Genomic DNA, 14,814 nt, shown 5'->3' with positions numbered 1-14,814 from the left:
AAGACAGGAGGAAGTGAGCACCTTAGGAAAGCTTGGGGCTTGGAGTTGTGGCTTCCTTTGCTGGCAGTTACACAATGGGCTGCGGGGTAATTTCAAGCTCTGGGATTGGAGTGGAGGGTGGGTAGTGGTGTTTAGGGAGCACACACAGACTCTAGGTTTGTCTCAGTTCTCCCGGGTCCTAGAAATGACTGAAGGATCCTCATAACAAATGAGAGATTCCCAACCCCCTTCCCCTTACTCTGCAGCTTGCTCTCCATTCTGACCACCACCCTAATGCTCCTCACAAGAAATTAGAGGACTCCTTTTAAACAGTGATAAGGAAACCCAAATGGAATACTTTCGACAATTGGTATTTTAAGGTTCTACCTAGTAAAATGTTAAAGTCACCATTTGGTAACTCTAATCTTATTTAGAGTCACCTCTAAGAAGTAATTTTCCCTCTTCAATTACCTTAATCTAGAAAAAAAACCTCACTGATATGTCCAGGCATTTGTTACATACAAACAACTCTCCTCTTACACAGAAAAGATTCCGCAAAGAAGAAAGACTGGAGATACAAGGATCACCCCTAACAAGAAAAGAGCAAACAACCTCTTTTCAATACTCTCAGAGAGCTAGGGTATACTGGATCTGTTTGTTTAAACCTATGAAAAGAGACATTAAGAGATAAAGTAAGGCTCTTGAAAAATTAAAATTATGATTAAAAGAATTTTAAAAGTATACATTCAAACACCAGAATCCCCCTCCAAAGTTGGGAGACACAGGCAGGCAAGACAGGCAGACAGAGAGAGAGAGAGAGAGAGAGAGAGAGAGAGAGAGAGAGAGAGAGAGAGAATTATTAAAGAAAGAAAATGCCCTACTGAAAGGCAGGAACTTCCTATTGCACATACTCCCTGAGTCTTCAGAAAATAAAGGAGGATGGACCTCACCAAGGCACATTATGACAACAGTTAGAACACTAGTGAGGAGAGGGGATGGAGGTCTCGGATTCTGTGAGAGCAACAGAGGCTGCACTGGAAGCAGAGTGGGAATAGAGGATAGTAGAAAATGTTTTTGAAATGTGCAGTGAAATCTGATCTGGAATTGTTCCTAAAGAGCCACTGGTAATCCACAATAGTGAATAATCTCCATCAACTCGGAGGAGTAAAGTAAAGAGAACCCAGGGAAAGGAATAAACAAGGCAGAGAAAGAACCAGGCAAATGGAATGAGGGACTGGCCAAGTTGGTGCAACCAGACTGCACTGTTTGCTAAGTGAGGTAGGCATTACTCCGATGAGTTTCTGTACCTAAGACAATGTCCTGTACACTGTAGGTCCTCAACAAATATGCACTTGTTGAAGAAAACTTGTTATGGAATATTCATTCTAGGAAATCTTTTTAGAAAGTAGCTAGTTAAGATACTAGTTTTTCTTCCTGTGGCCATGACAAAAAGCAGCTTAAGAGAGGAGGTTTGTGCGGCTTAGAGTTTAGTGGGAGTTTTCCCTCCCTTGTTTGAAGTAGGTGTGGTTACAGGAGCTTGATACAGTTGATCACATCGCATACAGTCAGACAGCCAAGAAAAATGAGCACCCCTGTGATATGCCTGCTTTCTGCCCCTTTTGAGAACTGGAGACCACACCTGAAATGGTGCAACCCACATTTGAAGTGGCTTCCCCTCTTTAATTACCCTAATCTAGAAAAACCCTTCACAGATATATTCAGGTATTTTTGATTTCATGGTGACTCTAAATCCCATCAAGTTGACAGTAGAGACAAGCCATCACAAATGCATCCCCAAAACTTCCAAAGCCAGACAGCCCAAATTTGTATTTCTCTAAAAATTCAAGATTGGCCTTCCCAAAGTTTACAACTAATGATATGCAAAATGTTTAAGCTGAGCATCAAAATGTTGAAGAAAAAAAAGAAAATAAAAGCCAGATAAGTTCCTAGGAACATCTTCTTTATGTTAGTTAGGTTGTTGGGAGACAGCTTGAAGCTCAGGCCAGTTCCTAGGAAATCAAGATGCAATTTCCTCTATTTAGAAAGCAAATTACCTTACTGACTTCTTTTCTTGTTCATTCACTAATATAATTCTAAGCTGGGTTGAGAGAAAGTGCCTTGTTTCACTTTTCAAGCTGGTGAACTCTCCTGAGAAGTCTTTACTTCCTCTGGCACTTGATTCCAGAAAGTTCCACCAGTACATCCATTCCTCTAATTAAGGGGAAACTGTACATCTTTGGATCAGCGATGTGTGCTTCCACCTAATGGCTCTAAATGGCTCTAAACCCTCCTTAATTTGGCTGTAAATTTATTGTCTGGTTATAGGCTGACGGCCTCTGGAAATGTTCATTGGTTCGCTTTTTCACTCTCTAACTTCAGTTTGTTGTGAATATACCATTCACAGGGCAAGGAAGGAAGGAATAAAAACAAAAAACAGGTCAAATAATGTTGGGTGCACAGAGAGATGAAACAACTGGTCTTGTGGGGGTTCCTAAGAAGATAACCAACTTGCTGAACTGGATGTAATTATTTTTGTTGGTCAGGGTTGCTGATGACTTTACAGAAACTACGGCGTACTCTACCCTCATTAGTCAGCACCAGTTTGGGAGCTGTGTGTTGAGCACATGCCTAGCTGGGAACTTTGCTCCTGGCTGCCCTCTCTGTCTGTCTTAAGACTTCTGAAAAGTCCGGGCGTTGCAGGTCTTGTCTTTGAAGACCATATGGACCTCCCAATGTCTAATCTCAAAGGTCCCCTGTTCTCCCATATAAATATTTTGAGGTTTTCTCAGCAGACCTTATCAAGATTCCTGATGTATTCCTCTACTTACTGTTTGCTCCCTTGTGCATGTTACTTATGACTAGGTCAGGCTGGAAAGCTGGAGAGGGGCTGTCTTCATTCACTCTTTCCCTTTAATGATGGCCGTAACCATGGGAGACTGCCCGCAACTACCGCACTGCAGCTTTGCCAGACTCCAAAGGCAGTGGCAAAGCATGGAGATTGCTGGTGCAGGACACAGCTACTCTTCATCTCCCAGACTCCTTTGTAGTCTCCAGCCACTTTGCAGGCCCCAAATCCAGAAGAGGGACACAGATGTCACCCTATTATTTGCAGGACTTTTGGAGAGAAGGCCCTCAAAGGTCATTCCCAGATTCTCCTGCCATCCAGAAGTGACCTCACCAACCTGGATGCAGAGAGACTTTGCTTTCAGGAAGAAATTCCTTTAGAGAGCATTGGTAGGGTACTCTACCAATTACAAAAATCATTACAAAGCCATCCCACAGCTATGCTGGCAGCAACTTTGATCTATGTCTAGCTTCCTGGAGGGGGGGGGGAACCGCCTCTCATCCTTCTCACTGCATTGAGCCCTGAATGCCAGTGGGAATTTCCCAGGTGGGGCTTTTTAATTGGGCGGAGGGTAGTGTCTCCTGCCTTTGCTCCCATATTTAGTATCTGAGTCAGAAAAGTGACTCAGAGGACCTGAGCAAACTTACTGAGTTTCTTTCTGATGCCCAGAAACTGAACGCCAGGTGTGGATCTCCACAAGCCACAGGTATAATTTTCTACACGTTGCTGGAAGCCCCAGCAAGCTGGGCATTTTGGGGAGTCCTTAGGCTGTAATGCAATGGAGAGGGGAAGACAGAAGCCCTGGGGGTGGGTGTCAGTTCAGGCACAGGTGTATCTTCCACACACCTGGGAAAAGGGAGAATGGGAAATGTGGTCTCTTAAAATTAAGCTTAAGAAAACAGAAGATATTTAATTCCTTTCCTTGGGGGTTCATTTATTGATGCTCATGGTTGGGGCAGCGTGGTGATGTGCCTATTACAGTATGCACATAATTCATGCCTGTTTCTGAGAGCAGAGCTATGAAATTATTTTTGGCCGGAGCTCAGTTGATTTGGGTTAGTGCACGCACACAGCCTTCCACTGAAAGCAACTGAACTAGAGTATTCCTCAGTCACAGGGTGCGTTAACGCCTGCTGTCTGATGCTTGACCCTGTGGATGTTTAAGCAGCAGCTGAACGAATGTGAAAGTTCGCTGCTGGGTTGCCGTTTCTGCTCAGGTGGTAGGAGCAGAACCCCGGCTCAGATCTCGAGCTCTGCAGAATGGGGCGGTGCAGATGCGGGGGAGGGAAAGGGAGCTGCCACCTGGACACTAGTAGCACCAGCAAGGCAAACTGCCAAGGGCGCGGGGGAAATGCTTTAATCTATACTGCTGCGGCAGTGTGAGGTCTCGGATTTGAATGGGGCAGGGAATGCAAAAACCATAGCGCAGGATTTAGAGGGTCTGGTATGGGAGGACAAAGTCCAGTTCCCTGTGCAGTCTGTTAGCCTGCTCCCCGATACTCTCGTTTCTACCCCTTTTAGGTGAGTGATGCGAAGCGCTCACTGCTAGAGTACCCATTTGGGGCTGGCATGTCAGAAGTACCCTAATGGATCCTGGGACCGGCTCCCTCCCGCAGTCATCATCCTGGATGTGTCTACGGAAGTCCTCTTAGAACCCGGGAGTGCCACTCATCCTGCCTGGGAGTCAAGCAGGTTCAGGCCCCCATTGGAGTGGGGCGGCAAAAGGTTGTAGGCTGGAGTTCAGGCATTAAAGAGGTCATGATGTGAGCTCCGGTTTGCTCACATTTTGGATGGATTCACCCTCTTCCACCCCCAACTCTTACCCTCCTCAGCAATGACCTCAAAGACAGGGAGTGGACTGCTGCCTCCCTCCTGCAGAAGAGTAGCTCCAGCTATGACGTTATGGAAGCTCGTTCGGTCAGAGCTCTGATTGGTGGAGAGAGCTACTGCGGACCCCGCCACACTCTCAAGATCAGAGAATAAGAGCCGGGGCTCTGGGGGACAAGACGCCTACACTCGTGTGTGTGCTCCTCTCACTGGACACTTGACTCTCGCTGTTCCAACACCGGTGCTACCAGGTGAGAAACTGTCTCAACGCATACAGCTCTCTCCTTTGGTTTGTTTTCTTTTTCTTGCAGCTCTGTGTGATACAATATTTCACGCTGTAGTCCACGTTTTGGCCTGGCACTCACTATATAGCTCAGGTTGGTATCGGCTCAAAAGCGCTAAGATCCTCTTTTCTCAGCATCCTAAGGAAGCGGATTGCAGGAGCAAGCCACCACATCCCGCTCTACTCGGGTCCCTTTGCTGTCCTGGTTCCTTATCATTCCACATCCATTTCCATCTTCCCGCAGCGGGTGCTCCAGTCAGAAAGTAGGTCCTGACGGTTTCTCTTAACTAAAGTAAGCGGGACCCAGCAGCCCTGGAGGCTGGGCGACCTATCTAGGAGCGTCGATCGCCCCCTCTTTGAGGGCAGGTGGTCTTGTTGCATCCTAACCGGTTTGGGGATGGGAGCTCTTCAGGGACTGGACACCCGGAATCTTTTAGATGTTTCTAGCTGTCGGCATCCTGGGGTCATCAGCAAACACCTGGGTTTCACCGGGGGAGGAGGAGTCCAGCCCCAGCTGCTAAACTCCACGTCTGTGGTTCTGAGACAGTTTAACTGGGATTTGAAAATTCTCCCAACTCTGCAGATGGAGAGGGATTAATTCCAAGTTTCCTTTCCTCCCCAGGGCAACAGCACAGAAAAGGTGGTTCTAATAGTTTCAGCCCATAGCAGTGGACCGCAAGGAGCAGGGAGCTGGGGGGTGGGAGGTTCTTGTTCTCTTCACAGATTAGCGCGAAAGGGGCGTGGCTGGGGGGGGCGGATGAGTGCCTGTAGCTGTTCCCTGTTCTCGCACAGAGCAGAACACGAACCACATCTATGTAATGCCCCACTCGTTTCTGCTCTATCAAGCCACTCACTACACTGTATCGTTTGAGATCCCCAAGAGTAGTAGCGGAGGTGAAGAAAGAGCTACCAGGACAGTGCGGTAGGGGAACTGGAACCTTGGTCTACAGTCCGCGAGCATTTGAATCATTCTTCTCTTTTTACAGAGACACCATGCACTTCTGCAAGTTCTTTCCCTTTCTGGCTCTCAGCAGCATATGGGTCCTGTGCCTGGCCAGCAGCCTCCAGGCAGCCCCTTCCAGGTAAATTAACCTGAATCGGGAGTGCAATTTGGCTCCCCTCCAGCTGCCCCTGGGGTGTGTCAGCTCCGTGGCTCTGTCGCCCTCCTTGGTTACTGGTAATTCAGCGCCCTCACGTGGATACTGGCCTAACGACCAGACCAATATATCCCTAGGGAAGAAGCAAGGGCTAGGAAGGTTGGCTTCTTATTTTGGGAGGAGAGAGGCAAGGAGTCAGGACCCGCACTGTGTTTCTACCGCCACAGGTCAGCTTTGGAGAACAGCCTAGACCCGGGCACCTTCAGCGACCAGGAAAAGCACCTCTTGCTGGCTGCACTGATGCAGGACTATGAGAAGATGGCCAGGAAGCTGGAACGGGGGCAGCAGGAGACTGAGGGTTCCAGGTAAGGCTCCTCCTCATCTGGCCTCCACATATTCAGGAGGACCTATTCCACAGAGGTAGAGAGACACCGGCCACCAATCCGAGGAACTAAACTTGAGTCCCAGCCTCCATGGAAGACACAGGTTCCAGTGCCACCAGAGGAGCTCGTACCGGTTAGACACATGGCAATGTTGTTGTCTTCTGAAAACTCTTGGGAAAGGAAATGAGGAGATGTAGAAGGGAGCTGGACTTACACCGGTGGGGAAACATGGCTGAACTGGCTGAGGTAGGACAGTGTGATGCCAGAGGATGGACTAGACTTTCAGGAAGTTGTAACAGCTTCAGACACTTGTTGTTTTGGCAAGGGGCCTTTATTTTATTTCACACTTGCCAGGAAAGGTCGTAGGGGAAGGAGGGGTCTGGGACAGGTAGCACAGCGTCTGAGGTAGGTCTGGGGCATCTGTGAATGTGTACACATTACTCCAGGGTCAGCTGCCCTTGTGCAGCTGGCCTGGACCCAGCACTACCCAAGGAAAACCATGTGTTGACCTGTACCCCCCTGAACCCCCAAACCCTGAGAGCATGAAAGACAAACAGCACATGGAATGCCAGAAAGAGTCACCCCTTTTCTTTGCCCTTCCCCATACTGTCCTGGCTTACTGCAACTCCAAGGCTCCCCAATAGAGTTTGTGTGAACTCTACCATCTCCTGCCCTAACTTCCAGTTCCCCTGCCTAGTTTAACCCGCTGACTGCCCAAAAGATCAGTCCCTGGTGCATAGGGCTGTTTGGCATATCTTCCCTGCCTGCAGTCTGGACAGTCCCAGATCTAAGTGGTATGGGAATCTAAATACATGAGTTCTGGGCATGTAGGCAAAAGATCCTAACAACTTTCCTGCCTTCTCTGGTATAGACTCCAGGCCTGAAACAACATGACAAGAAAAAGAACACAGCAGGTTGTTTGCAGAGGGTCCCTTTTTTTTTTTGTTTGAAGTGTTTAAGAGGCCACTGGAATTCTCTGAGTCCTCCCTGGTTTTCTCTCTTGGTCCTGTGTTTGAATCTGTTACATGTGCATTTCTCTGCAAGCTGTCAACAGCAGCTTTTGTGTGTCTGAGAATGTCAGTGACCCAGAGTGGAAAGGGCAAGACCCAAAGTAAGAGGCAGTGAGGGAACCTTCTGGCGCTTTTAGGTAGCTGTTCATTACCTGCTCCTTAGTACTGAAATGAGCACATACCTTGTACCTCACCTACTTTTTTTGGAAGAATCAGAATTTTAGTGATCATTGCTTTGGTCAACATCTGAAGCTTGAGAGTGGCCAGGGGCCTAGGAAATAGCCTTAGTTTTAGGAGAGCTGGGCACAGGGTTTGATGGGCCACCTCTGAGATGCAGTCATGGGAACAAGCATGGTAAAGATCCGGTAAGCCGATGCTACAAATGCTGCTCTTAGCTTCAGCAAGGTCTGTTGTTCTGTTTCTATTTGGTAATGGTTTGGGAGCGAGTTTCTGACAAAGACTTTCAGGTCTTTTCCCTGAACAGCATTGATAAATGCACTTAGGAGAAACGCCTTTAAGTGGTGTGGAAGGACTGCAGTTTCCTTATAGAGTTCCCAGCCAGGAGGAGCTCCCCGGCTCTCACTGACAAGACTTCTCTTCTTCTTCCATCCTGAATATCAGTGTCACTGCCCAGAAGAGATCCTGCAACACTGCCACCTGTGTGACCCATCGGCTGGCAGGCCTGCTGAGCAGATCAGGAGGTGTGGTGAAGGACAACTTTGTGCCCACCAATGTGGGCTCCAAAGCCTTTGGCCGGCGCCGCAGGGACCTTCAGGCCTGAGCAGATAATGGCTCCAGGAAGAAGGTGAATTTGTACTCTGGATTGGGAGAGGAAGGATTTGGGAGCTAAGATCTACATGATGAATCCCACTGACTATATGGTAGGACCTTGGGTCCTGTATCTTTAATGTTAGTTTTCTTCTTGAGGTAGTGAGTCCTTTCTCAAACTGGGTTTGAACATGAAACCAGGAAGGCAGGAGAGACTGCATAGAAAGCAGTTCTTTGCTGCTGAGAAAAGGAATGTTACCTGGATTTGGACAGGGAAGGGCCTGCAAACCTTCCCCAGTGCCATGCCTCACAAATGGGTCCGGATGCTGCAGGGTTCTACTCTTGGTTGGAGTTCCTCAGCTCAGACCAGAGGGCTATAAGCAAGTCATTACCATGCTCTTTAGTACCTTTCCTGCTTTTGAGACAGTCTTGAATAGCCCAGGCTGGTTTCCTTCTCAGTATATAGAGCTGGTTTTGAATTCCTGACCCTCCTGCCCCAGCTTCCATGTGCAGGGTCTCCAGAACGCCTGGCACCTATCCATCCTCACACTCAGTCTTCAGAATTCATAGATGCAGCCCAGGGGAGGAGCCATTGATATAAGTCAGCACTGTTAGGGATGTTCGTGGCTACTCACATGTCTTATCTTTCCTCTTTCCCTTATTTTCATTTCTTCCCTCTCTTCTTTCCTCTCCTTTTGCTTTTTTTCCTTTCCCTTTTTTGTTTCTCTCTATCTCAGGTTACATAAAGTTGAACTCACCATGCCTATTAATTTTGTATTAACAACAACCCGATGAGAAGGCCCCATGGATGATTTGTATGTTGGCATCCTGATAAATACTGAGGGAAACTACTGTTGTTACTTAAGAGGAACGAAACCAACTACAAATGAGTTAATTCTGTGTTTGTTTGCACCATTTTTATACTGAGTCTATGGCCAGTCAAATATGATGGTGTTTCCCACTGACATCCTTTGCAGCAAACAAAGTAGGTTCTGAAAGAGCCATCCAACTGATGGTAGCAGCTTGACTGAAGCTTAGGGAGATGTGAAATCACTGCCTCTTGTAGCCACTGGGACTTGTAGTAGAGGAGATGCTGTGCCTTGATGTCTCAGAACATAACTGTAAATTTATTTAAGGAAATGTCAAAATTGTACCATTTGTGAACTTCATCAAGATTAAAACATATTTTGGATACATATTTTGAATCTGTGGTGGTTCATTTCAACTTGTTTTCACATGTTATAGTAGTAGTAGTTGTAGTAGTAGTAGTAGTAGTAGTAGTAGTAGTAGTAAATACTTTTGTGTGCTTAGTATTATTTATTGTTCTAAGGATTTGTCATATACCAGGAGTTGACATAATATTCATAACCAAACCATATGAAGACACCCACATTTGAGGAGATAGATGCATGACACGGTAAAATTCAAGGTCACTTTAATAAACTGTGATAGATCTGTGATGGTGTTTAGGCACAAAGTAGAAGCCATACATGCCTCATGTTTTTAACAATGCTTCTGATATTTTTTGGTTATCTGTGAACCATCCTTTGGCTTTCTTGCCTGATACAGTAGACCCTTATATTCTGGAAGCACATAAAAATGCAGGCATATAATATCCTTACGTTTAATGAAATCTTTTGTACCCCTTACTTGGTTTCAAGAACGATTAGAAACAACGTTGCTTCCCTACAGTTTTTCTCTTCTCCCACCCAGTTTATTGTTGTATCAGCACATCTATAAAGACTTCACTGTGCATTTTTAAGTGGCAAAGATGCTGAATATAGCCAAGTACTACTTAACAAGAAAAATAAGTACATTGATTATTTCTTAAACACATACAGTGAATAGTTTTCCTAGATATTTATAATCCCTATAAAAGAAAGATCCTGTCTGATACTGAGTCTTTGAGTTGCTTCTAGTTCATCCCTTAAGGCCCATTTGATGTAGAGGTTCTTCCCCATCTGTTTACCTCTTATTACTAATTGGCAAAGAGAAACTAGATTATCCGTGCAAGAGTTTCTTCCATTGCTGAGATGAAGTTGATGTGTAGTTTCTGTGAATTGACCGGCAGACCTCAAGGCACTGATGCAGAAGAAGCAGATGAGGTCAGAGATGAAGGTGACAGATCATGTAGGGCTCTGTAAGGTCTCTAGAAGACTTTAGATTTCTATCAGTTCTAGTTAGCAAAAATAAAAAAAATCCATTGGCCATTTTAACTGTAAGTATTTAATATGGCAGTGGCACAAACAGGTGTTAGAGTGCTGGAAAGACCAAAGAAAACCTGAAATACAGAGGTTACCATCTATGGGCTAGAAGACAAAAAAAAAAAAAAAAAAAAAAAAAAAACCTGAGAGACTTGGAAGATTCTTAGTCCACTGAGAAGGGAAATTAGCAGACGCCAGTCTGTTTTGGCTAGTACTGAGCTGATGCAAGACTGTTCTAAAAATGCAGATGTGGATATCCCTTGGATGGGCAGGGAAGGAGATTCACCCAGAATGTTCTAGGAATTCAGCAAAACTAAACCAAGCTAGGAACTAGAAACAACTTCAATGCCAGAGTAAGTCAGTACATGAGTGGTGTTGACAAAAACAGGAATTGACATTGGGAGGAGCCAGACCTTTCCTGGGTTGGGCTTCTGAAGTCCTTTTCGGAACTTGAAATGAGAGAGTCTAAAGGGGTCTAGCTGGCAAAAGAAAATGTGTTTATATTTACAAATTGAAAAGTTCATTTATTTTGGTGTATGTTCTGGGAGCAAGTCCTTGAGCCATGGAGTCAGCACAATGAGGACATAAAGCAATTACATCACTTGCCAAATTCTCCAGCTGTCCTTCGAGCTCAATCGCTCCCTCAACCACAGTCTCTGCTGATTCAGATCCATGGGCTTATAAATGCAGGATTTTTGTAAGATACAAAATTCCTCCAGAATGTCAAGTCAATGGAATCACTATGAAGTCTTGAGTCTGGCTTCTTTTTCTTCACAGAACGCAGCTGAGAGTTTTCTATGTCATGATATTTATCACTGAATTGCCAAGTCATAAAACAATCGTAAAGGTGAACCCCAATCCATTTCTTTTCCCACTGAATAATACTTGGGATGCTTCTAGCTTCTGAGATTTGTGAGAAGAGGTGTGGCAAACATTCTTGGACACATTTTTAATGTGATGATGAACAATATGGGCTAAATGAAGACCCTGCAAAGACACGCCCCATTTTAATTATTAGAACTAATGAAATGTTACTTTTTTTTTTAAGCAAAAGGTGTTTGAAGAGGAAGTTAGGAATCCTAAAATAAGATTTTTTTTGGATTGTCCCCAAAAGCTATAAATCTTGTGTGTCTTTAGAAGGGAAGAAAACACACAGAGACCATGATACAAATAATAATAATAATAATAATAATAATAATAATAATAATAATAATAATAATAATAATAGACAGAGGGGCAAGGCAAGGAAAGAAAGGGACCCCATGGGCCAGGAATTGTTATTAACATAAACCAGGAGAATCTAGAAGCCACTACCCCAGTCCTTAGAAGGAGACCTGCTAACCTGAATTTTTAGATCTTTGGCCTCTAGACCTGAACAAGAACATATTGCTGTTGGTTTTTTGTTATTATTTTGGTTTTTGTTATTAGTGATGTTGTTGTTTGTTTGTTTTAGTGACTAACTTTGGAGCAATTTATTATGATAGTCCCGGGAAAAGAATATAATAAACTGGTTCATTTTAGGTAAATACATGACAGTAGGATTCCCAAACCATCTGAGGGGAATGTACTTCACTTAATATGGGAATCACAGAGTATTACACTGTTCTGCGTTCTCACCAGCCAGACATGGAAGTCCTGGTGTCTCTAAAATAGCTGTGTATGTAACAATGGGTTTAATTTGAATTTGCCAATCACTGTATTTGACATTTGTTTATTATTTTTGTTGGAGTTTTAGTTGATGATTTAGTTTACTGTTATTGAGCTTTGAAATACATGATATAAGTGCACAATTTTTGTAAGATAGACAAATATTTGCCTCTAATTTTTAAATTATTTTTTTCATTTTCTTAGTATATTTTATAGAAGAAAAGTTTTAAATTCTTTAAAAAATCACTTAATTGGATATCCTCTGTATTTACATTTCACTTGTTACCCTTTTTTTCCTTCCCAACTTCCTTTCATCCCAGTTGTTTCCTTGAAGGTGCTCCCTCTCCCAATCACCCTCTCCACCTTAGTGCTTTGGTATTCCCTTACACTGGGAAAACTAGCCTTCACTGGTCTAAAGGCCTCTTCTGCCATTGATGCCAGACAATGCTGTCCTCTGCTGCATATGCAACTGGAGCCATGGATTTCTCCATGAGTGCTCAATGGTTGGTGTTTTAGACCATGGGAGCTGTGGAGGGATTAGTTGGTTGATAATGTTGTTCTTCCTGATTGCTAAACTTTTCAGCTTCTTCAGTCCTTTCTCTAGTTCCTTCATTGGGGTCCCTGTATTTAGTCCAATGGTGGTTAGCTGCGAGCATCCTTAGCTGTATTTGAATGACTCTGGCAGAGCCTCTGAGGAGACATCTATATCTGGTTCCTGCCAGTAAGCACTTATGGCATCAGCAATAGTGCTTGGGTTTGGTGGCTGCATATGGGTTGGATCTCTAGGTGAGGCAGTCTTTGAAGGATCTTTTCTTCAATTCCTGCTCCTCTATTTGACCTTATATTTCTTCCAGTGAGTGATTTGTTCTCCCTTCTAAGAAGGACTGAGGCACCCACATTCTGGCCTTCCTTCTTTTTGAGCTTCATAAGGTCTGTGAATTGTTTCTTGGGTATTCAGAGCTTTTTGGGGCTAGTATCTGTTTATCAGTGAGTGCATATCATGTGTGTTCTTTTGTAACTGGGTTACCTCACTCATGATCATAGTCTCTAGTTCCATTAATTTGCCTAGGACTTTCATAAAGTCATTGTTTCTAATAGCTAAGTAGTATTCCATTGTGTAAATGTACCACACTTTCTGTATCCATTCCTTTGTTGAAGGACATCTGGGTTCTTTCCAGCTTCTGGCTATTATAAGTAAGGCTTCTATGAACATGGTGAAACATGTGTCCTTGTTAAATGTTGGAGATTTTTGGGGTTATATGCTCAGGAGTGGAGTAGCTGGGTCTTCAGGTAGTACTATGTCCAATTTTCTGAGGAACTGCCAGACTGATTTCCAAAGTGTTTGTACCAGCCTGCAATCCCAACCAACAATGGAGAAGTGTTCCTCTTTCTCCACATCCTCGCCAGCCTTTACTGTCAAGTCTAATTTATTGACATTTAAAAAAATTATGAATTTTACTTTGAGTTCCCATCTAAGAATTCTTTGCCCAACCCAAGGTCATGATGTCATGATGACTTTGTATTTTCTCATTAAAAATGTACAATTTTCAATTGGGCACTTCAGCTTATTCACCTTTTTTCAGTTCTGTGGACTATATCTTGGATATTCTGTACTCTTTTGGGGCTAATATCCATCTATTAGTGAGTACATACCATGTATGTCCTTTTGGGTCTGAGTTACCTCACTCAGGATGATGTTTTCTAGTTCCATCCATTTGCCTACAAAACTCAGGATGTCCTCATTCTTATTAGCTGAGTAGTATTTTATTGTACAAATGAGCTATGTTTTCTATATTCATTCTTCTGTCATGGAACATCTGGGTTTTTTTCCATCTTCTGGCTATTACAAACAAGGCTGCTATGAACATAGTGGAACTTGTGTTTCTGTGCCATAGTGGGGCATCTTTTGGATATACTCAGTCCCACTTGGGAGAGAGAAGAAGGCAATTACAAATGGGGAGGGATGGACCTGGGAGGGAAAGGAGACAGGGTGGTGGTGGAAGAGAAAAGCATAATCTGGTATTGGGTGGGGGAAAAGGACTGAAGCCCTGAGGGCCAGCAGAAAGAATGGAAACAGGCAACCTCAGGAGGTAGGAGGTTGAGGGGACCCTCCAGAATGTGCCAAAAACCTGAGAGGTGATAGACTCTCAGGATTCAAAGGAAAGGACCTTAGATGAAATGCCCTACAGTGGGGAGGGGGAACTTGTGGAGCCTATCTCCTGTAGAAAGACAGGCCATCAAGTGAAAAATGGGGTTACAATCCCATAGTCAAAACTCTGACCCATAATTGTTCCTGTCTAAAAGAACTTCAGAGATGGAAATGGAGAGTATCCTGAGGAAAAGGAGGTTCAGCAACAGGCCCAAAGTGGGATCCGACTTAAGGGGAGGCCCCAAGGCCTGACACCATTACTGAGGCTATGGAGCACTCACAAAAAGGGACCTGTCATGGCTGCCCTCTGAAAGACCAACAAGGGTCAGATGCAGATTTACACCCAACCAATGGACAGAAGCTGCTGACCCCTGTGAATGAATTAGGAAAAAGCTGAGGAGGAGTGCGACCTTGTAGGAGGACCAGCAGTCTCAACCTGGACCCCCAAGATCTCTCAGACACTGGACCACCAACCAGGCAGCATACACCAGCTGATATGAGGCCCCCAACACATATACAGCAGAGGACTTTGGGGTCTGAGTTCAGTCAGAGAAGATGCATCTACCCCTTAAGAGACTGGAGGCCCCAGGGACTTGAGAGGTCTGGATGTATAGGGGTCGAG

The 14,814-nt window shown here is 44.6% G+C and overlaps 1 protein-coding gene across 1 annotated transcript; it reads left to right on the top strand.

Annotated features, from left to right (window-relative positions):
* Positions 1–5,927: 5,927 nt before the first annotated feature.
* Positions 5,928–8,205, top strand: LOC308417331 (calcitonin gene-related peptide 2-like; the record flags this gene model as incomplete). Its single annotated transcript, XM_080912569.1, has 3 exons — positions 5,928–6,016; positions 6,259–6,396; positions 8,046–8,205. 3 exons carry the CDS (start codon positions 5,928–5,930, stop codon positions 8,203–8,205), a joined length of 387 nt encoding a protein of 128 aa, XP_080768695.1.
* Between the last annotated feature and the right edge of the window lie 6,609 nt (positions 8,206–14,814).

This window comes from Micromys minutus, assembly GCF_963924665.1.
Source record: "Micromys minutus genome assembly, chromosome: 2".
In the NCBI taxonomy this organism is placed as follows: domain Eukaryota; kingdom Metazoa; phylum Chordata; class Mammalia; order Rodentia; family Muridae; genus Micromys; species Micromys minutus.
Note: the sequence above shows the minus strand (reverse complement) of the source record. Positions and strands in the feature narration are given on the sequence as shown.